This window comes from Podarcis liolepis (genome assembly GCF_965112155.1).
Source record: "Podarcis liolepis genome assembly, chromosome: 3".
In the NCBI taxonomy this organism is placed as follows: Eukaryota; Metazoa; Chordata; class Lepidosauria; order Squamata; family Lacertidae; genus Podarcis; species Podarcis liolepis.
The window spans coordinates 28,023,927-28,048,262 of NC_139557.1; the positions used below are offsets into that span (position 1 = coordinate 28,023,927).

The 24,336-nt window shown below is 41.7% G+C and overlaps 1 protein-coding gene and 1 long non-coding RNA gene across 16 annotated transcripts in view; one reads left to right on the forward strand and one right to left on the reverse strand.

Annotated features, from left to right (window-relative positions):
- Positions 1-24,336, reverse strand: part of MYT1L (myelin transcription factor 1 like) — a 279,154-nt gene that overhangs the window by 17,364 nt on the left and 237,454 nt on the right. For 12 of the 15 annotated variants that reach the window (XM_083495435.1, XM_083495439.1, XM_083495443.1 and 9 more), the window contains 4 exons: positions 22,236-22,357; positions 21,794-21,856; positions 21,226-21,294; positions 1,476-1,538 (listed from right to left, as the gene is read on the reverse strand). In XM_083495435.1, the coding sequence (XP_083351561.1) occupies positions 1,476-1,538; positions 21,226-21,294; positions 21,794-21,856; positions 22,236-22,357 (317 nt within the window). The remainder of the gene's footprint in view (positions 1-1,475; positions 1,539-21,225; positions 21,295-21,793; positions 21,857-22,235; positions 22,358-24,336) is intronic. The other 3 variants (XM_083495447.1, XM_083495446.1, XM_083495440.1) reach the window with 1 other exon arrangement.
- On the forward strand, positions 10,632-22,398 carry LOC310703452. Its single transcript, XR_014524136.1, has 3 exons — positions 10,632-10,777; positions 21,724-21,891; positions 22,270-22,398. It is a non-coding gene; the product is annotated as an uncharacterized lncRNA (long non-coding RNA).

Consider the following 24,336-nt stretch of genomic DNA (forward strand, 5'->3'; position numbering starts at 1 on the left):
AGTTTACAAACAGCCCTGGTCACTGATACATTATTTTAGAATAGGATTAGCAACAAGGGTTGCGTACACACTGTACATTTAAAGCACATGGCTTCTCCTAAAAAATCGTCTGAGCTGTAGTTTGTTAAGGGGGCTGGGAATCGTAGCATAATCCTTTCTACCTGCGAACGTAATCCTTTCTACCTTCCTATGGATATTGGCATGTGCTTAACTTACCAGTAACCAGACACAATTAATGTAAGCACATTTTAAGGCTATTTACATGATATGAATTGGAGCAGCTTGTGTATGGACCAGCTGATGTGGATGTGAATAAATATGGACTAGCTGAAATATCAAGCAATAAGAAAACAATTTCCATAAAGTCCTGGACATTTTATTATATATGGTAGATTATGTCAAGAACCGCATTAAACCAAAACCTGTAATGCTACAGCAAGAAATGATCTGTCTGATTCAAATGCTATGTCTAAAATGAAACTTCCTAAGAAGCCGTGGCTTGGATCTTGAGACTCTGAGAGCATAAGTCAAATGAAAGGATCCTGCTGTTGGCAAGAAGCAAAGGTGGGAGATGTTGATTTTTCACTGAAGCCCCCTGAAAATCTTGCCCTGAGTTTTGGGGAACACTCTGGAATAATGTGGGAGTAATGCAGGGGGCTGAAGGTGAAAGGAGGAACTGATGTAATCCTCTTGCTCCATCTCAGTTGTGAATAGTATTAACCTTCTGAAATCCCACAATGCTAGAGACTCTCATTGTTTGTCAGTTTGTTTTAGGAGGGTGGCTATCATCATCATCATCATCATCATCATCATCTTTTTAAGCCTTGAAAACTGGTAATAATTCAACCGTAGCCATGTGCCCCTTTTACAAATTTGTGATGGTGCTTTTTTGACATTTAGGTGTGCTTTTTTTGTAAGCTGTCTCAAAGATCCGGTTGAAAATGCAGGCTGAGATATAATTTTTTCAAAAGACAAACAAAAACCAGGAAGTATCTGAAGTAATAAGTAGGGAGATAGGCACCTGTAGCAATATTTATTTTGTGTGAGGCCAAACTCCATGTGACAACAGTCACATGCTTGAAACAATCATTCCAATTGCTTTGGGACTTTTGAACCCTATTATACTGGCACCTTAATTTGTCTGTGCATTTGATGTGGCTGAATTTTGCTGTGGTGTTTGTTTTGAGTCTATAAATGAATTGTAACTTTTTATTTAATGTTGCCATTACCAGTTTTCAATATAATGAGTTGTTTGTAGCGGAGTATCGATTTGTTTTGAGACTTACTCATTTTTACAATGGTCTTAGTTGTTGGCTGGATCTGTTGTGAATACACACTGAGTGCAGTAACTGAAGATACTTGACAAGCACAGCTCCCCAACGCCCTTTGCTGGTGGGCCTGGTGATTCAAGACCAAGACCAAGTCGACCCATGAAATGGAAATCACTGTGATAAAGAGCTCAACATTTTACATACCTTCGATGTGAAGCATAATTTCCAGTAATATGCCCAGAGCCATCACAACCAGGTGTGGGACACCTGAAAGAAACAAGAGAGTCATTTGAATAACTTGTTTGGGAGACATAAAAGCCTACATCATCAGAAACCTTGGCATTTGCCCAGTTGGGCTTGCAGTGGAAATTCCATAAAGCCTCTTTCACTGAACATTTGCCGGAGATTTTTAAAAAAAACCCTTCCAAAGGCCTATATAATCATGTATGATTTCTCCAGTGGCCAACCAGATGGGAAGCCCACAAGCACAAAATGAGTGCAATAGCATCCTCCTGCTTTTGTGTTGAAAATGCTATTAATCACAAGCATAAATGTGCTTGTTTTTAGGTCACCCAGTGCCAGTTCCAGGTTTGGGATGGGAGGTGGTGTCTTTTGGATAATATTCTTTCTGTGAGCTTGCCTCCTTGTCTTTGCCATTGTTGCTTTCGTCCATTCACTTGCTTTTCCATGGGCAAATCTGACCACCTACCCGAAGGGAGAGGACAAGGGTGTGTGTGTAGATTTATTACCCCACCTCATTCCTCTGTAAGGGGATGAGGGCAGGCAACAGTAAGGCGGATTAGCAGCAGAGACTCCAGGGTTTAGAGTTGAACTCCCTACTGGTTTGAGTTTCTTGGAAGATGCCTGACCATACCAGACCCTGCAATCCCCTCCCCAGCCATCAGCTTCTGGATATCTTCAGTATCAACAACAAATGACCCAAGTCTTTGAATTTGCAAACCCACAACAGGAAAAGGACAAGATCTGCACTATTGTTAGCGTAACAACGACAACATTACATGCTAGTCGTAATATTTCGCAGGTAATTAATGTACATCGTCACAGCCAGGCAATGAATGATGTTGATTTAGCTAGGAAGATTTCTTCACCAGAGGAAATGTCCTTCTAGCAAGGCAGAAGAAAGCTAGGCAGGACAAAGCAACAACAAAAAGTATACTGCCCTCTTGTGGGCAAAAGCCAAGATTCATTATTATTATTATTTTATTTGCCTAATTACTTAAAAACATTGTCAGACTTACATAATTTATAGAAAGCTCAACTGCTAGTATCTTTAGGAATTCACCATTTTACAGCCTAGAGAGTTTTACCACCAAACAAGCAAACAAACAAACAAACAAACCCCCAAACAAATCCTAAACAGAAACAAGTCTGAGATCATTCAAATCTTGGCAACTATCTAGTTTAATAACTTTTCTCTGGACTTCTAAGTCTACTCTGTTTTTCTGCTCTTCTTAGTAATCACAAATATTAAAGCTTGAAGGCAGCAAGTTCATATAGCTGAGGTTTGATTTTTGATTTTTTCCAGCCTACTGTGGCCCGTCCGTTCTTCGTTCCTCTTCTCTCTCCCTCCCTCCCTCTCTTTCTCTCTCTTTTTACATATCCCACCCGTGTCAGGATACAAAAATAAAGTGGGCAAAGTACCCCTTTGCAAAGCCGCCTGCAGCATTTGCTGAGCAATGGAGGCGGGAGAAGGAGTTCACCGCACCCACAAAGTGGCATGACATTATTAGCTCAAGCAGTGTCAGTTGGGGCTTGTGTCAAAAGAAGTTAGGCTCTGCGACTGCTTCTCACTTTCCCTGCCATGTCCTGTCGTAGTGTATAATGCCACTGCGCCATGTAACACACCATCACAGGACAAAGCCACCCAGTGGGACAGTGATCTCCCTCACTTTTGGCAGGAAAAGTCCTGTAGGCCTGACTACAGCACGGTTGTCATGGCGATGGCACTGGTGTGACTGCTCTTTGCTTCTCCCCCCCCCTCCCGCAACACATTTTTATTATTTTTTTTAAACTCTCATCTAGCACACATTTTCAGAATCAATGCATGATTTAATTATGGCTTTCCAGCTCTTTAAGGCTCCAGTCAAGAGACTCTGTCTTTCTTTCTTTTTACATTAAACACACTTTTCGGAACTGGAAAATGTTTCAGTTAAATCTCAGAGAAGTCTCGTATTTTATTTTATTTTTCAAATTCCAGTGGCTGCCGTGCAATTCCATTTTGCAGTGTTTCTATGTTCTGCAGCACTGGATGTAAACTTCTGTGTAATTCAGAATTATCCCAGGGTTTCTGTCTATGTGTGTGTGTGACGTTTTAAAGATCCAAGCTTTCCCTTCACCAGACTAACCAGCAGCATTTCTGCCAAGTGGAACTTCCTTTGCTAACAAGCTGACAAATCTGAGACTGACCTCGAGGGCAACTTTTCATTAAGTAGCAAATCGCTCCCTTCTATAGTATTAAAAAGGAGGTGGGGGAGGGAGAGATCACATTCATTATCTCAGTTCACGACTCATTTATTAACTTGGTATTAGATTAACTAGATTACATTTCCCCCACAAATTTTATTTTCAGGAGAAAGAATGATAAAATGAGTGATATGTACCCCCATTCATATAGGCACTGCTTCCAACAGCATTCTCCCGGGCTACTGACAGAATGAATTATGTTCTCCTCACCTCACTTTGGGCTGAGTTAAGAGATTGTGACAGTGGGAAAAGAGAGAATAAACCTATGAACTGAGGAAGTGGTCAACAGACAAGTCCTTTCAGAAGCACTTTATGGTAACATATTGAGGATCCAAGTCTGTAAGAATGATCTTGAAAGCACTGCTTGCTACAAAGGCATTTTAAATTGAAAGCCTTTCTAGGTTTTTCTTTTTTAATTACTCAGAACTATGGGAAACTACCGTATTTTGCGCCCCATAGGACGCTCCGGCCCATAGGACGCACCTAGTTTTTTGGGGGGGGGGGAATAAAGAAAAAAAAATCCCCCCCCAGGTGTGGGGCTGGAAGAACCAGGTCGGGGAACAGCGGGAAGGTGCGCTCTGCCTCCCCGCTGTCCCCCGAGCTTGTGGGGCTGGCTATGGGGAGAAGTGCGCTGAGCCGGGGACTGCAGGCAGCTCTGCGCGGCCATCGGGAGTGGGGCGGGACTTCGCGCCCGGCTCCCGATGGCCGCGCAGAGCTGCGCTGATCCCGGGACTGCAGGCAGCTCTGCGCGGCCATCGGGAAAGGGGCGGGACTTCACGCCCGGCTCCCGGTGGCCGCGCAGAGCTGCGCTGAGCCCGGGACTGCAGGCAGCTCTGCGCAACCCTCGGAGCCGGTCTCCCGAGGGTTGCGCAGAGCTTCCTGAAGCCTGGAGAGCGAGAGGGGTCGGTGCGCACCGACCCCTCTCGCTCTCCAGGCTTCAGCGAAAGCCTGCATTCGCCCCATAGGACGCACACACATTTCCCCTTCATTTTTGGAGGGGAAAATTGCGTCCTATAGGGCGAAAAATACGGTACTTATAATAATGAACTAATTAAGATGTGCCTGCATTCACATGAAAACAATTTCTTGCTATTGTTTGCTGCACTGATGAATTGGTGAAGAAATATTAATACAAAAACAAGTTAGTGAAAAAAAGGCAATGGGATGAAACTTTTAATAGTATATACCTATATTTTATGCAAATATCCCAGGATTGGCACACTGAAAAGAATACCAGGACCAATTTTTTTGATGTGCACCATCAGTAAACACAGGTAAAATGCTCAGGCACTGGGTGGTTAATCCATTTGTGGTAGAAAAATTAGAGCTACAATGGGTTACCCATCAGTGCCTTGACATTTAGACCCAGATGCTGTTGTTGGCCTCTGTCTGTTTCGAGAGACAATGGAGTGCACCTCCAAGGGCAGAGTCAAAGGGGAGAAAACACTGGCCCCAAATAACCACCAAACCCAGAAAACAGGCAAACCCTGCAAACATAACCAGGCTGGGAAGCAACTGTTCCCCAAGAGGGCATTTTCAGGAAAGAGAAGATGGAGCTTGAAGGGACTCGCTCTGTAAAAAGACAGTTATAGCCAAAACACATAGCAACTTCTCCTTTGACACACAATCTGCCACTCTTCCTCAAATACTCAAAGGTGGCGTATGATTGACCTAAGACTCAATTTTTGCAGTTTGGAAGCCTAATGGCTCAGATAGTGGGATGGAAAAACGTTGCAAGTGCAGATTCACATCATTGTTAGAATAAGCCTCTGGCATGGATAATTGAATTGTCTCAACCTTTTTACTTTGCCTGGATTGCAGCTGTGGGGTTTTAGTTTAGTTTTGTTGTGAGTTTGTCTTGTAATAGCTCCACCAGAAGCTGAAATCACCATTGGCCATGCAGCATTCGCTGCAGAGCTGGGCTGAATTATGTCATACCCAAATTGTGATGTAGGCCTGTGGTGGTGGAACCTAGACATGACTTATGCAAAGACAAACAAACTGCAATTCATGTCTCAGACTCTCCATAACTAACATGCAATGGCTGAAGATGGAGGGATCTCTGATGAGAGCTCCTGTGGTTCAAATGCAAAGGCTGAGTGCTCGAGAAGGAAGCTGTGGAAGCTTCCCAGCTGGAAGAGGAAGCAATATCAGCAGGCGAGCAAGGAGGAAGAGGCAATGTTGATATATTATCAACATTTCGATTCACTAGTATTTTAGAGATAGACGTAATATGAAAACAGAACTCACAGCACAATTAAAGTGGCAGTGCGGTGAGTTCTCAATACCTTATCTATGTTTCTAGCCTCAGACATACTAGAAGGGAAAACATAACGAGTGCTACTCAAGCAAACAACACATCTGCCCTGGGCCAGCACAAGACATTTTGGCACCTGAGGTGAACCACAAAATGGCATCCCCCTCCTTGCCAAGGAAGAAGGGGTAAGTGAAGATCTACATCAGGAACGAGGGGGCAATAAAGATCTACATCAGGATCTGGTGCCCCTGTGGATCCTGCCGCTTGAGGCAATTGCCTGACCTTGCCTTATATGTGGTTTGGCCCTACATCTTCCTCTCATTCCAATAACACTGTGGGTGATATGGCCATCAAGCTTATAAAAGGCAAAAGGACCTTCTTAAATAAGTGGAAATTCAGTGTGCCAGCCGATATGTCATAGGGTGATGTGTACCAAATGTGTACCATGTAACCATACCTTGGCGTAGTGCTTTAGAACCATTGGTAAATCAAGGCAAATACAAAATGCATTGGAGTGGAGATTTTGAGGGGAAAGTCACAAAATGAGCTGGGATTTAGTAGAGGAAGATCATGGCTATTGATCCCATTGAAGACCTTGCACAATTCAGGCAAGAGTACTTTCATCCTGTTAAGGATTAAACACCATTCAGTAAGGTCACATCATGTCTTCTGAACGAAGTGATCAAGACATTTGAAACAGCAACTTTGACTTGATTTTGATCATACATGTAGGAGACCAGGGATGGAAATTATTCTGTAAGGAAAAAGGAAATAAGAAATATCGTCCTATCGCATGGTACTTGAGTGCCTCACATATAAGGATGGGGCTTTTGAAGCTGATCTAGAAGGTATTAGGAAGCCAAGTCACAGCCTTAAGGAGATGTGAGATGATCATATCATCAAAAAGTGGGGAGGATTTTGTTGCAGGGATTTGGGACTGACCCAGAAGAAGGATAATGTCACGGAAAAGCAACTGTAATAGCAAGGCAAGAAGATTACCAGGATATGGGCAAGGATTTTAGCAACAGGTAGAGAAAGCATGAATAGATTTTGCAGATGTTACTGAGGGAAAGAAATGAAGAACTTTTCAATAGCCTGTGCTCAGAGGGGAGAATGAAAGACTGAACTGATGGTTCACAGAGACAAAAAATAATCATTGATTTTATCTGATATATAGATGGCGTATTAAGACTGTCAAATTCTCTAAGCAGAAAAAAGATAGGTAGTTCATTACCATAAAGTTGTGTCAGCACATAATTTTTCTGTAGATGTAAAGTTTAAGGGGAAAATAAGATGCTGAATCATAAACAACTGAAAAGGTAAATAAAATATTTCTATTGCAATTTCTACAAACTGTACTTTTCAAAGCTTTGCTTGGGTTGAAGACATTTTACATCATTCAAATAAGATTGCATGCTTAGGGATGTAGAAATAGGCTGCTGAATCAGCCATGCAGAGCAGAAGGAAAGCCAAAGGTTAAAACGGGAATCAATAATGAGATGAGGAAATGAAAATGATTTGTGCAGCAGAAGGAAAGGGAAGGAACACCACTATGGAGTCAGGGAAAGCCCATATTCTGGTATGGCAGAATCCCACAAAGCCATAATTAACACCACAGCTAGAAGACAGAAGATGTACACTGTGGGGGTAAAGATCAGATGAATCACCACTAGCCCCAAATCAGGTCCACTGTCAGCTGAATCAGCACTACAGGAACCCCAGTTCTTTACCTGTCTGTAACAATATGGATTGTTAGTTGCTAGGCAATGTCCTCAAAAAAGCAACAGTGGAAGACAAACTTCCTAATTAAATAAATATATTGCATTTATCAGTCACCTCATAACCATTCTTCTCTGGACTGACTTGGGAGAGATTCATCTCCTAGTCCCCCACTGTGAAAAAGTTAAGATGGCAAGTTCTGAACCAGTGGTTTCAAGATTTGATTTGTATGCTAGTTGTAGATTTGGTTGTCCACTAGTTATTTTGCTTAAGGCAATCATAAGGTGTAAAGAGTTTTGACAGAGTTTTGATGTGAGAAAGCAGGCAGTAAGTGGTAAAGAGCTTTCCCCCCCGAGTCTACTGGAGCCAGGCAGCTAGCCATACTACTTCTGTGGGTGAATTACGGGGAAAGTTAAAGCCTCATGTGCTCTTGATGCCATAATGAGTTTGGATTTGATATCCCGCTTTATCACTACCCTAAGGAGTCTCAAAGTGGCTAACATTCTCCTTTCACTTTCTCCTCCGCAACAAACACTCTGTGAGGTGAGTGGGGCTGAGAGACTTCACAGAAGTGTGACTGGCCCAAGGTCACCCAGCAGCTGCATGTGGAGGAGCGGAGACACAAACCCAGTTCACCAGATTATGAGTCCACCGCTCTTAACCACTACACCACACTGGCTCTCAGCTAACAGAATATAAAGGGGGGGGGAGGGGCAGCCAGTAAAAATAGAGGGGAGGGGTGAGAGACTTGTGGGATGTGGAAGAGAAAAGGAGGAGCAATATTGTGATGATACAGAGAAGAGAGACTAGGGAACCTTGTGGAATTAAGACAAAGGAAGCAGTTGCAGAACCAGGTGTCGTGCTCCTCAGTCCCTGACCAACCCCATAGAATTAAAAGACAACTGAGACTGGTTTGGATTTTGACAGCTTCCCTTTTAAAGCATAGAAAATGAACAGATCTTATAAAATAATAAATAAACAAACCGCCATGTTTATGCCACCAAATAGGGGTTCTTAAGGAGAAGGCTATTGTTTTCAAGCCCTGTTGTGGTCTTCCTGGGAGGTGACTGACTGAGCTCTGTAGGAAGAAGGATGTTTAACCAAATCGACCATTGGTTTCCTCCAGTAGGGCTACTTTTATGTTCTTATGGGATTTCTTAATGTTTGAATGTGTTGGGACAATGGGAATGCATTTGTTTGCACTTCTGCTCAGCTTTGTATGCAAATGCCAACTGGGGGGCAGCTTATTGCTGAGGGACTCTTAGGGCACTTCCTGACTGTTTCTATTTGCGAGAGGGATTTTGTCACATACTGGCAAAACCAGGTTACACAAATACAGTTGATTGGGGGCGTATTGTGCAACAAACCAGCTTCAATTCGAAAGAGGCCCACTGTGATAAGAAAAGTAATGGGGAAACAGTGTAAAGTGTGGGATAACACTTGCTTTGAAGCAACATCACCTGCTCTCCCTGCAAACAAATCAGAATGAATGCTCAATAAACAGGTTGTCTTTAAATCATGTCTTTAAGACATGATTCAGCAGAAGCCCACCTACTCCTTTGGTCCAACGCTGATTAAGATGTGCTGCATTCTATCTTTGCATCCGTTGGGGCATCGTCTCTGGGCTTGTCCATTCTTGCGACTGTCTTGTGCTTTCTACTGTAGGCATGGATCCGAGGTGTTTTTCATTTGCCCTCCAGCTTTCCCCAGGAAAAAACGCAGTTTACTGCTGAATTGGAACAAGTGTCAGTCTGCAGAAAGCCTGATTGACGTTTGTTAAGACTTAGCAGTAAACGGCAGGTATTCCTGGGTAAAGTGGCAAGACAGACGAAAAACCTCTCAAACCTGTGCCTAGAAATCACAATCTGCATGGCAATCCCTAAGTGTTTTTACCTGAGGATTCTATCATTAACTTCCTTTTATCTATCCCCTCCTCAGCAGATGTACACAAATTTTTAGATTATGTGCACAGATCTCCAGAGTGGATATGCACAGATCTGTTGCGGGGGGCTGTGTAGCTGAGTGTGTCCACCCGTGCAGGAGTGTGCAGTGACTACATCTGCTTTTGGCACACCTACTACTGGCATGCAAGTAGATAAATAGGTACCGCTCTGGCGGGAAGGTAAACAGTGTTTCCATATGCTGCTCTGGTTTGCCAGAAGTGGCTTAGTCATGCTGGCCACATGACCTGGAAGCTGTACGCCGGCTCCCTCAGCCAATAAAGCGAGATGAGCGCCACAACCCCAGAGTCGGTCACGACTGGACCTAATGGTTAGGGGTCTCTTTACCTTTACCTTTACTACTGGCATTAGCCAAGGATGAATGTGGCCTCAATTTAAAAACTGGTTTACCAACCCCGATTAAAATGAATGTGCCAGAAAAGTTACAAACATACAGAATTGCAGGAAGGGAAAGCTCCTCAACAGACATAGAATTATAGGTACTGCTATAGCGTGCTTATTCATGATGAATGGCATATCTCACACAAGAGCAGCTATCTTGAAAAGTGTTCTGAGAGAACTAGCTAAGACTCACTTCTAGGCTTCAAACTCTTTTATTGGAGACTGTCAGGGGGCAATGTAATTGGGTTACCTACAAGCAACTGGTGTGCTAGTTTTGGTCAGGGCTTACAGAGGATGTTGCTCTATTTCTTCTCTGTTGCCCCCCCAGAAACAGCTGCTCAGAATCCCCTGTTGCAATCTCTTCTGGGTACAGAGGCGTTAGCTTTCGGGGGCGATGGACAGGGGGCGGACGCTGCATGTGCAACGTTCAAGAGGAGCTGGGGCAGAGCCAAACATGGCAACAGCGCGTCTTCAATAGCTGGTGGCTCCTGCCACTGCCACTGAGTGGAGACTGCTTTAACCCACATTCTCCTCAGTGGCAGGAGGAGGAGCCAGGAACTGAAGCTGCGTCATGCTTGGCTCTGCACTCAGCCTCCTCCACCCCCTGATTTTTTGGGACATTGGAGAGGGGCTTGGAACGCTCTCAAAAAATATTAGGGGAGACCAAAAGTGCTTGGCTCCCATGAGTTGGTGCTTCTCTCTGGGTAAGATTCCAGAATACCCTGTTGAGCAGATCATGAGTTACCTGTTTGGAAATATGTTTGAACATAATACTGTGAGGGCTGCAAATTTGATTGTGTAAAGGCCTAGAAAATGAGGAAGGCTACATGCCAAGACTGGGCCTTTGAGTGGCTTGCCAAGACCCTTTTTAAGTGTTAACTTGGGAAATGTTCCCTGTTATCTTCTGTTTTACACCTGTAATGTACATAATATTGTTTTGTTATGGCCTGGATGGGGGTTTTTTGGGTTGTTGTTTTTTACAAATAAATTGATTATTGATAGGGTCTACTAATATTCCTAAGCACATGTAACTTGAAAGAAAATAGCAATGAGTCTTATGGAAATATATTCTACTAAAATTAGTAAAACTGATGGTAAACAAAATGGAATAAATCTGTAGCACAAAGAGTACTTGAAAAGATTCATTGGCATTATGCACATATGTCCAAGATGGCCACAATTAGGCATTTGCAGTGTAATCCTGGACATGTTTACTCCTAAGTAAGTCCAACTACGGTATATTCATTCAGATTCAGGTAGGTAGCCGTGCTGGTCTGACGCAATCAAAACAAATTTTAAAAATTAAAAAATGCACACAAAACCTTATAACCAGAACAAACTTAGTTGGTCTCTAAGGTGCTACTGGACAATTTTTTAATTTTTAAAATTTATATTCATTCAGGTTTACTCTCAGGTAAGGTGCTTTGGAATGGACCCTAAGCTTGATACTTGAGACAAGCAGATCAGCAAATATATTTACTACAAAAAGATATTAACTTGACTAGATCATATAATTCATGTTATTTATTAAATAATTTAGAAATGAGTTTTCCATGATTAAAATTATTACCGACATACTAAACCAAACATGACGTTTTGTAAGAAACTGTAAGAAAATTATGAAAAATTATAAGATTAACAGGTTACATATATTAATAAAATGTCATTAATTGAAATGATTTGATTTAGGTTCCCATTGTGAATCCCATTGATGCCATTACTTCTGAGTTATTAGATCTACATATTTATGTTTTATTGTTTAATGAGGTGGGGCACTAATTAGATTCATCTTCAGATATATAAGTACAGTGGGATTCCTGATTTATTCCTGATTTTCTACTTGGATATCTATTGGGATTTGTGTCTTAACTTAGCATACCTATTTGTGTGTATATTAAAGAAACATTGCACTGGTACATTAGGGAATGAGCTGTACTGACCTGTAGCTGATTCTATGTTGAAAGAAGCATGGGTATTCGGATACTGGCAAATGTCTTAGACTCTATGCTTCGTGAGGATATAGTGATCTTGGACAGGTTTTGTAATATCTGACTGTGACACTATAGTCTCAGTCTGGAATATTTATAATGCTGAGAGATTGAGAGGGTGACTTTTCATTCTGCTTAAGTTATAAAATCTGGAATGAGATCCTAGTGAGACGCTTTGAATAAGCCCCAAATGAAGAAGGGCTTTGTTTACAGCAATTTCTATTTAAAGCCAAGTTTAATCACGACATGACAATCCAACCTTATCCATTTTATGCAAGCCCCACTAAATTAAATTAAATTTACTCTGAAGAAAGTGTACATAGGATTGTAGTCAAAGTAAACAAAGGTGTCCGTTTGAGGGCACCATGTAAAAACTGAATAGGTTTGCAAAGTTTTAAAGGAAAATAGCAAGTTAATTAATGCTGCAACCCTATGTATATTCTTGGAGTAAGTCCTACTGAGGTTACTTTTGTGTAAACGTGTAGAACTGTTCTGTAGCTCTTGCTGGCTTTAATGTGATCACCTTTCGAGATGAAATCTTAATTATGAAGTTCTTGGAAACTACAGCCACTTCAAACATGACATTTTTGCTACACAATCAGTATGGTGATGGGACAATAGTTAATTTTGATATAATTATATGAGTTCAGTATCTCCTGGTATCTGGTCTATAGTTTCTCTGTGCAATGAAGTTACATAGGAGTATGCAACTCTAATCATCCCTGTATACCGCCTATGTAGGGACAAGGGCAAATGGCACTGCAACATAATGTAGCTGGGCCAGAAGCCTGGTCTACTAGGGTACTGTGTGGGCACCACTGTCATGTGTGAACCAGCCATAGTACTGGTATGCTGTACTGGGATCTGGGCAGGTGGTGATTGCTTTTAGATATTCTGCTTATAATCCCATGGCCTAAAAAAGAGATCAGTTATACTTCTGAATTGCAAAAATTGCTACAAAACCCCTTACAATTTTTTTTTTTTTAAAATTTCAGGTATTGTAATTTTCAAACAATTGCCAAACAACCAAAACAAAAATAGAGTATTCCATAAATCCCCCATAGACTCCCCCCTCCCCTTTGTGGGTCCTTATGTTAATATTTTTTCCTCCTGCATCTTCTCTATTAATCATTCCAATCCTACTAATAATTTTAATTGCTCGCAATTTTTGAGGCATCTTAATATCACAGTAATAAATACCTTATTTATGGGGTTGGGTGGGTTGGTAACAGTGGCGTAGCGTGGGTTGTCAGCACCCGGGGCAAGGCAAGTAATTTGCGCCCCCTAACCCGTGGATTTGCGCCCCCTAACCCTAACCCCCAGATGTTGCACCCGGTGCAGCCGGGCCCCCCTGCACCCGCCATGCTACGCCACTGGTTGGTAAAGCTCATTGCAGGACTTGGATGGGGATCAACAATGTTTGTAACATTGGTATACACACAGATTGGTAGAGGGGGCATTTGCCTATTCTGGCTACACGACAGAACCTTCATGTTCAACCTGAAGCTTATGCAGGCTCTGTTCAGAGTTACAGATGAATAGAGGAAGGTCAGTAGGGAAAGGCCAGTGGATTCAATCACACTCTATCTGTCCATGCATTCATACCCATAGATATGGCATAAAACAGGGACTAAACTAATTACAGTACAGTTATATTTTGTAGAGTGCAAACAAATGCTGCATTGTTGAGTTGCCATGGGGGGCGGGGCGGGGCGGGGGACATACTGCGTACTTTAACCTGCAAACTGCAGTGGTACAGTGTTACTGCACTAGTTCTGTGCCTTGGCCCAAATGTTTATATAATTCACACTCCAATTATTCATAGGATAATTTTTTTGCTTGTTGAACCACACACCCATAAAATTGTCTGCAATTGGGTTCTAGAACAGAAGGCGTTCCGCTGGACTATTTAGCAGGCTGACAATGGCAGAGCCATCAAGGTGGAACCACCTACTAACAGAAGGCATCATATGCCTGGGGGTGGGGATAAATGAAGTATTAACCACCTCTTTCATTGGACTAATATTCATCATTAATTCAGGGCCGTCAGACTCCATGTATTTGAAAAACCGAGAAACAGAGTTTAAAAACTTCTCTCTCACCTGATACACTGAGAAATTCCAAAATTCAGCCTGGCAAATTCTTGTAGGCTGGTGACAGCACCAGTCTGGATCAATGCACAAGCAAGTTCCAGCATGAGAGGGGTTTGGGGTTTGGTTGTTTTTTTTGGAGAAACTTTTGGATCATTTATCATCTTCCCAAGAGTCTTCTCCCAAATCAGAATTAATGGCTTCTGGAATCTGCCACCAGAATGCATTGCCCTAACTTAGTGATTTTGTGAAACTCAGCTCAGTAGGACTTGTGCACAAAATAATTCCTTTCTGTAATGATCAACCACATAGTTTTAGTCTTTTTTCATCCCCCTTCTTGGCTGCTGACTTTTACATGCATTTGAAATAACCTCAACACAGCACTAAATCTGTGGGCCACCAGATTTCTGTGGCCCTACATGGGCCCTACATGGCAGGGCTGCAGCCGGCAATTGAGATCCACAAAGCAACCTGACAAATATGAACAAGGCATTTCCCATTGGTTTCTTTTTCTTATATAACTCCCAGCACCAACCGCAGGAAGGGCTGATGACAGCTAAATCAATATATGTAGATTTCTTTTGTTGCTGAAGAATAAAATGATAGGTATCAAAGTACTTTCTGGCACTTTGGATTTGATTAACTGAACAGTCTCATTGCAGGAAAAAAGGCAATAATAGTATTTAGCTAGTTATCAAGTTAAACCAATAGTACATACTAGCTAAATCACAGGTGGATAAATGTATAATACCCTTTGATTAGAAATTAATCAAGTGCCCTGCCTTTTATCTAACCTGTGCAATTGGGAAAGGAAGCAGGGCATTAGGCTAGATGTACTCTAGCTTGGATACATGCGTGTGAAGCATGCAACAAATACTTCAATGGACTTTAAAGGTGTGTTCTGCCACATATGCACAAGTTGAAAAATAAAAACTACACTTAGCAAGGTGGGTAGTTCTCCACCAAATGAAAGGTGAGCCATATTTTATTCTTATTCAATCAAACTGTTCTTTACATAATATCCTATCATATTTTGCCCTCTCAAACCTCTAACTCTAATAAAATCCATTCACCCAGCAATACATTTCTGTGAAAAATCTGCCTGGCCTGTTGGATTTATTCTGTCTCATTATGTGCTACCATGCACCCTATATTAAACATTATCAAATGTTTTGTAGCATATGGACAATAAAATCCACGAAGCAGCTTGGCTATAGAGTTCATATATATTATATGCATCAATATTCTCTCTGTCTCTGTCACTCTCAATCACACACTATATACAGGAATGTTTGCTTCTGAGTACCAGATGTTGTTATGCATATGCAGTTATATCAGAGTTGCACTGCATCATGGGCTCTGTAATCTGCAGTTCTATAGATAATTATTTATTCAGAAGCTGCAAGCCTATATAGCCTATAATGCAATTCAACTGTAAAACCATTTTTAAAGTTATAAAGTGTTAAAGTGTCCTTTAAAGTTACCTTTAAAGCCCTAAACAGCCTTGGCCCAGTATACCTGAATGCGTGTCTCCACCCCCATCGTTCAGCCCAGACACTGAGGTCCAGCTCCGAGGGCCTTCTGGGGGTTCTCTCCCTGCGAGAAGTGAGGTTACATGGAACCAGGCAGAGGGCCTTCTTGGTAGTGGCGCCTGCCCTGTGGAACGCCCTCCCATCAGATGTCAAGGAAATAAACAACTACCTGACTTTTAGAAGACATCTGAAGGTAGCTCTGTTTAGCGAAGTTTTAATGTTTGATGTTTTATTCTGCTTTTAATCTGTTGGGAGCCACCCAGAGTGGCTGGAGAAACCCAGCCGGATGGGAGGTGTATAAATAAATTATTATTATTATTATTATTATTATTATTAGCCAAGGCCTTTTTAATGTTTAATATAGGAAGCATGGCAGGATGTTAGGGACTAGACATAAGATGACGGAAACTAAACAGATACCAGTAAATCCCTCACACCATCAGCAGATGGTAATTCCAAACCTACTTAGATGGTTGTTTTCAGAGGCTGATGTTTGGGGAATATCATTTGGCCCCATGGGGCCGTCAATGCAAGGTTCCTCAGGGTTCAATTCCCTCCTCCCATGCTATTCAGCATCTACCTGAAACCACTGAGTGGGGTCATCTGGAATTTTAGAGTATGTTGTCAGCAATGACACATAGCTCTACTTCTCCTTTACATCTGTAGGTTGGGAAGTGGATGTGCTGGACTGAGTAAACTGAAGCTCAATCCAGAGAAGACTGAAGTGCTGTTAGTGGACAGTTCCCTACACAGAATGGATGGGAGGAGGTCTGCTCTTGAAGGCATTACATGCCCTCTGAAGGAACAGGTTCACAGCTCGGGGTACTTCTGGATCCACTGCTGTCATTTGAGGCTAAACTGGCTTCGGTGACGTGGAATGCCTTCCATCAGCTTCAGTTGGTAGTCTAACTACTGTTGTCTATGCTCTGGTAACCTCAGATTAGATTACTGCGATGCATAATATGTAGGGCTTCCTCTGAAGTTCAGAAATTCCAGCTGGTGCAGAATTCAGCTGCCAGGTTGCTCACCGTGGAAAGATGGTTTGAGCAAATGACACCAATCCTGGCCCAACTACACTAGCTGCCAATTAGTTTCCAAGCCCAATCAAAGTGCTGGCTTTGACCTATAACGTCTTAAACAGGTCAGGACTGCAATGTGTCAAGGACTGTCCCTCCCGATATGAACTGATCCAGACCCTGCGCTCATCATCTGAGGTCCTTCTTCATGTGTCCTCTCTACGAGAGGCCCAGAGGGTAGCAACATGAGAATAGGCCTTTTCTGCAGTGACTTCCCTTCTGCGGAATGTTCCCCGCAGGAAGCCCTGGTGTCTTTATATATCTTGATCTATCTTCCTCTGTAACCATGCCTTTGGCCTTCTGTGGCCTTTTAGAAATAGAGTGGGATGTTTTTGATGTATTTCTCTTGGTTTCAATGTATCTACTGTATGTGAGTTTTATTGTCTATTTGTTTGACTGCAATCCTGAGACTGTTTGCACTGACTGAGAGCTAAAGAGCGGTTTCCTCCTGGTGCAAAGCTGTGGGACAAGAGGAACTGTGGATTAGCCTTCTGTGAACTATTAACAAGCTTGAGCTGAACTTTTATTGGCACAGATGCATTTCATCCACTCAACCTGTGGAAGGGAAGGGCCCTTACTTGGTGAAATGAAAAAGACGAGTACTTATTCTAGTTTTCAGGGCTGCATTTGGTGCTTCTGCCTTCCTGACAGAACATTAGGGAAGGGAAGGGAAGCGTGGAGACTTTCCTTAGCAGGGGTTCCTGTATGTATGTATGTATGTATGTATGTATGTCTGGCAGGAAGCTGGAAGAGAAGGATGCAGTGGGAAAGTGGCAAGGGGGGAAATGCTACTGCCTACTGCTTCACTTCTCTAAGCTTGATGCCTTTCACTTGTCCCATGGGCACCCGAGTTCCCAAGGAACAAGCCTGCCACAAAGTTTTTAGTTTTTGTCTTCTGATATCTTTGGCCCTGCAGCTGTCTCCCAGTTCCACTGGCAAAGTGGCACAGATGCTCCTGTTTTGGAATGCAAGGACATCCAATGCCAGAGTTTGGAATATTTTCAGTTGTGGAGCTTTTTTACTGAAGTCCATGCACTGGTCATCATGCCTGCAAGGGTGGTTTTTTTTGTTCTTACTTCCTTTTATGTGTGTGGCCCTGATAATTCTTCCACACCAACATCTTCAGAATGGTGGCGAAGGTGATAATACTCTGGCAATAATCTGATTGGCCAGGAAATACACCTTGGAATACCCATAGTTTCTCTTGTTGTTGCTGCAGAATGAAGAACGGGACCTTTTGAATGATCCCCTGGTGCTTGATGCTGACTTCAGGGCTTTCCCTTCCTTCTTGTCACCCTCCCTCGGGGCTTTTCTATGACCACTTACTCTGTAGGATGGATTCCAGAAGAGAGGAGGAGGGAGGCAGGTGGGGCAAACCAGCTGGGCTAGAAATGAGAGGAGTGGGAAGATTTGTTCCTCCCTGGTAGTTTTAATTAGGGCCCCTCGAGATGACCTGTTAATTGAGAATTCTTCCCAAATAGCTTGCACAATGCTTACATGGTGGTTAAACTGCGTCTTGTCTTTGTTGAGCATTCACGCTGATTTGTTTACAGGGTGATTATATGAAAATGAGCATTGTCCTGCATTCATCTCATTTGCTTACAGAGTGTTTATGTGTCTTCCTGTATAAACCACTGAACCTCTTGGGTTTGCTGATCAGAAGGTTGGTGGTTTGATCAGAAGGTCAGTAGTTTGAAAGCACACCAATGCAAGTAGATAAATAGGTACCACTGTGGCGGGAAGGTAAATGGCATTTCCGTGCGCTCTGGCTTCCGTCATGGTATTCCATTGCACCAGAAGTGGTTTAGTCATGCTGGCCACATGACCCGGAAAGCTGTCTGTGGACAAACACTGGCTCCCTCAGCCTGAAGCAAGAACAGCACTGCACTCCATACTCGCCTTTGACTGGACTTAACCATCCAGGGATCCTTTACCTTTATTTGTTCATCCCACACTTTTCAATGCATTACCCTGTCACTTCTCAAGCTGCAAAAAAGACTTTTTTAAAAAAAGTGGATTTGGTGTGTCAGGGTGACAGAGCATATCAATCCATTTTAAATTTAACATACTGGTATGTGACTGAATCCTGACATTCCAGAGGTGCTCTAAGTTATGGTGCTGATATTTTGCTGAAAACTGCAGAGAAGCTGGCAGAACAGTCTATCAGTTGATCAGTCTCATCATTTTCAATACAGATCTGATTGCTGATCAGATGTGGCAATGAGATCTTTATCATTTCAGTATGGAAGCTTACTGAAAGGAGAACTGTAGACATCCAGGAGGCAATATCCATCTGGTAATGACAGAGGAATCAAAGAAGGAGTTTGAGATTGTCTCTTCCTAACAAATCTTCAGAATGAAGGAGTAGGTGGTTACCTTCAGGTAACAAACCAGACAGGCCAGAAAGTGCATCTTGGAATACCCAGAGCTTCTCTTGTTTCTGCTACAAATGGAAGAATAAGATTTTCTTATCTTTTTCATTATGCTCCTTTCTGAAAGTGACAGCATTCCCCACTGGAGCAGGAATCTAAAAGTGACAAGTTGAAGATGCCCAAATATAGGTTCAAAGAGCTCCACACTCTCATCACGGAAGCACCAGTTCTACTACAACACTCATAAATATGTGATAACTGGGCTGAGACAAGAAAGCCACCTCTCTCACTGATGAGGTTAGAGGACTGAGTTTATCTCATGGACATCTTGAGCATCTCACTTGCAAGTGCTTAAAAGCCTGGACTCCCCCCAATGTTGCCAGTCCTTTATGAGCACATTAAAAAATCAACTGCATATTGGATCTTTGTTCTGCAAAAGTGACAGCATCCTTAGCTCTAATGTCCTTTAGGTACTTCTCTGCGGAATTAATATACTTTCCCAGAGTTTTGATAAAAACCATTTGTGTGAAATGGTTTAAAAGCTATTTGAACTATTTTATTATACAGTACATACTGACTGTTCAGAGGACTCATGGACTAAACACTGTTGTTTATGCTGTGAATAAGGTCACAGGGAAAGCAAAAACAGATGATACTGATGTATCCTTGATTTGCTCTTTGTTTTAAGAAAAATGTCTCTTAAGTGGGACCATCTCTGTTTGATAGCAGTTGTGATGGTGCTTGGAATTCTTTCTGTTGCCAAAAAGACCTGATTAAACTTCAAAGGGACACCTGAACTTATTTATACCAATTCAAGTGTGTTCTCATTTATAAATACTATTATGAAGAGTTGAATACAACTCTGATTTTATCCATGACATCTTCCAAAGCCAGATGCTCTTTAGGTCTTCAGTACTCACATAAAAATCCTTCTTGGAAAGTTCTCTCTGGCTGCTTCTGTACTAGCAAATTTCTTTGACATCATTCATTTATCTTGTTTTTATAGGCCAGAGATATCCAATATAGTGATGAGAAGGGGGTCTTGTCGTCTGGGCCAACCAGGAACTCCATACACACTGCTCAGGCTTGCCCCCTAGAGAAGTACTTTGGTGCTGCTAACGCAGCAAAAACAATGTGGGAGGCAGCAATTATGAGTTACCAATTACTACAGCCACAGCAGGCGCTGTGATTCTCCATTGTTTTGACTTCACCCCCAGAGGAACACTCCATTGTCTCTCGAGACAGACGGATGCCAACAAAATGCTTCAACTACATCCAAGCAATAAAGAACCTGGGGACGGCCTTGAAGCTTCTTGATCCTGTTGCCATGTGTCTCCTTCTGATCTGTGTCCTTTGGTGTACTCTAATTCCTTCCAAATGTCAGACTTATTAGATTATGAACTCCACTGAAGGATCTGTCCCCAACCCCACTCAGCTTTTTGGAATCTGGCGCCAGGTGCCCACAGTTGAGATATGAAGTGTTATTCTAATCTAGCACTATGCTATCCTAATTTCAAATCTTTCACTGGAAACAGGACACTAAGGAACTTAAAATATAAACGAACATTAAGGTTTGCATTTCCTACTTCCACCAAGTAAGTTTATTTGTCCTACAGGGAAATAAAAGCGGCCTGAAAATCTCATGTATTGAAAGAGCCCCTGTTTTTATCTGCTCGACAACTGTTTACTACAAGCTCAATATTTATTCAAATGTTCTGCATCAGAAGGCCAGTAGTTCAATTTCAAAAACATTGTTTTAATGTTATTGTAATTCTAAGGTCTTCACAGCTTCCTCTTTTAAACACAGCATCCCAGACGCTCTCCTACATCATGGATGAACAGCATGGCATCCATAAGGGCTATGAATCTCTGCCTAGCCTGTGCCTGCCGTGACATCACAGCAATCAGCAACCTGTGACAGGACAACATCCACAGCCTGTGGATCATAGTCTGTGTTTGATATCCACATGCCGTAAGAAGCTCAGTAATGTATCAGTAGCTTTGTTCAGTGTCCTCTTATATTCCGAAACTTCTGTTTGCAACTGCTAAGAAAACAATTTAAAAAGAAAAAGAGAGGCATTAATTATATCTTACTTGAGTTCCTGTGAGCTTGTGGCCAGCATACTTCGAATACTTTTGTCAGCCAACGGGCAGCCAGACAGACTGTAAAACAGGTCAGGATAGCCATGTAAGTCAACCTTTTAAACTAAGACCTTCCAAACAAACACAACGTTAAAAAAAATTAAATTAATTAAAAAAAATATTGTAATGCAGAGAAGCGATGGGGCGGGCAAGTGCTGCAATACTGAATTTTGTAACACAAGTTAACCCTCTGAATATATTTAGGTATAAAGCTTTATTGCTGGTGTTATCAGATTTTTCCCCCTAATAGGTTTGTAGGTGTAACAACAAAAAAAGCATTAGTGATCCATGGGTTAATTATCTGAATTTTTTTTAGGAAATTTAAAAATGTTTTAGTAGTAGTTTTAAAAGAAAAAAGACGTTTATACAACACACAAATCAGCATGCTCTTAAGATCAACATTTATTACTCAAAGGGTTAACACATAGTTCAACATTTTTACTTTGACAGCATTGTTGAGGTAAGCTGAAAACAATAAATTGAAAAGACAGAATCCACCATGAAAAAAATGAAGTCACACCTTCTATGTGAGGCGTAATTACCAGTCACATGACCACTCCCATCACACCCTGGTGTTGGACATCTGCCACCAAACAAAAACAAAAAACAGCCAAAATAGTAAGTATGTTTAAAAAATACTTTTGAAAAGTTTCATTGTTTCCAGTTTAGCTGCAATGTCTGCAAGGGGGGTTTAAGCATCCTACCGAAAAAGCTGCAAAATGAACAGAATTCAATGAAAATGGCGTCTCAGTACGATATAGCATCATTAAGGACAAGCAGATACCATGTTAGCTTCATCACTTAAACTTAACTGACAGTCTGAAACATTTATATGCTGCAAATGCTGCATGCTCATACTGCAAGGCATATATGTATTTGTTTATTCAAGTCAGACAACGAAAGAGAGAGAGAGAAAGGTTATAAAAGGAGTAAAAAATAATTTCACCTCACATTATGCTTACGTTATTAAATCCTTTTTAGTCTCTTTGCACTGAGGATACTTGGGCTTAGGGCTTGGGATCGTGACTTCGCCAGGGTACCTTCGTTCTTCTAGCGCCTCTTGGAAAGGATCTAAGTCTTCTGGCTGCAGGCAAGGATAAAGATTAATCAGATTAAATAGTGGGCCATAATGGATAGAGGTATGCCAATGAAATGTTATCTTCTGGGCACAAGGCCTCTTCACCTTTAAGAGTCACCCCATTCACTTCAGTGGAGTAAATACTTCCACATATGAATTGGATGCCCTGCGCCTTCAGTAAATCACTACTTTGGAAGGATTGCAGACTACATCCTCTGCGATGAAGTGAGAGGAACAGTCTGCATGAGCATGCGATTCTAAGTGCATACCGTATTTCACTGCATAATGGTTGCATGTTTTAATGCTGATGTTTTCCTTTTTTTAAAAAGGGCTGTGTGACTATTATGAGTAGGAAAACCCGAGGCACAACCATTATGCAAGGAAAAACCTGAGGCGCAACCATTACGTGAGGAAACAATTCTTTATTAATGAACCTACTTATATTTCTGTTGCTTATTATTTGCTACTAACTGTTTTTGGTGCATCACTCATTGCAGTTTCTCTCGCCCGCCCACTCCCCTCACACTTTTGCCTGGTACAGAGAATGTGTGCTGAGTGCCCCTGTGACTATTATGCGGTGAATCCTTTGGGATTGATTTTAGGGACTGAAAAAGGGGTGTGGAACTATTATGTGGTGGTGGCCATTATGAGGTATTAGGGCTGCTTCATAGGCTACCACAGTAGTGTGGTTGCTGCTCAAAGTTCATTCCATCTGTTGGGAGCTTCATGTTGCTGCTATCACTTGTGCAATGCGGTCACCGCATGGATTGGTCCTATTGCACAGAAGTCTCTTCATCCCCAGCTGCACACAAAGGAGAGGTGTGCATGTATTTTATTTACATACTGCAGTCCCAATCCATGTGATGAGATTCTTACATAAAGTAGCTACACGGAACGGTTGCCATATGGAAGTCATTTTCACCTGCAACCAACAATTGCCACTTTTTGCTTTCAAATTTGGTGGTGTAATTTAGAATGCGTGAAAGGGAATTTATTGCCGATTTAGAATTCACCTTCGTTTATTCAAATGGCTTGTGTGGGAAACTCCAAAATGTCAAAACCACATTTTATATAGATGTTTGCTAATATGGAGTAGCATGGAAAAATAGCCGAGAATTAGGAACTCTGAATGTAGGTATAAGAACTTCTACCATGCTGGGGTGGAAATTGCAATATGCTTGTTCTGTGAAGTTGCTCTTTTGGGTTTCAGTATCAACCACCCTCATTTTATGAATAGTTATGTACAAAAATCCACTGGGTTGGGGGTTTTTTTGGGGGTGTGTGTGTTGTAGAATGAACATATGTGAAGACTTTACTCTTCCATATATAATATATTATCCAGAAAAACACAAACATAATAACAGAGTCAAATAATTAAGTATCCAAACATAGTATTTGATATTTTATAGTTATATGCACAAACGATGCCTCAGTTCTAAATTACTGTTCTTACTAAGTATAGTTTGTAGGTTAGAATTCACAGCTCTCCACATATTGAATTTGGAAATGTTCAGATTAATGAGCTGAGATGTTTGGACACAAAAATTCCTGTAGATGGCAGTCTAATAAAAAATATGAAGTTCTGCTTCTGCTTGCTTTGCATATACTATCTTTTATGTATTTTCTCCTATTTTAGTGATAATGTATACAAAGCATATTCCATCATGTCTCATTTAAGGTGTGTCCCCCCCAAAAAAGAAGAAGAAGCTGTGCCATCATTTATTGAACGAAGATTGATATGACAGCAGAGGAAAAGTGCATATAAGATCAGGCAATCAAAATGTACCATCACCAAATTTCTTGACACTAAAGTCTGGGACTGTAAGATCATGTCTGTATTACAGAAGCTTGACTATAAATTGTGCTAAGGAAAAGTTAGAACCTAACAAAGATAAACAGCAGCATCATAAATAAAGCAGCACCGATGATTACCAAAAGCCTCCTTTCCGAGCAACAATGGAAAACACAGCACATTCTACCTTTTT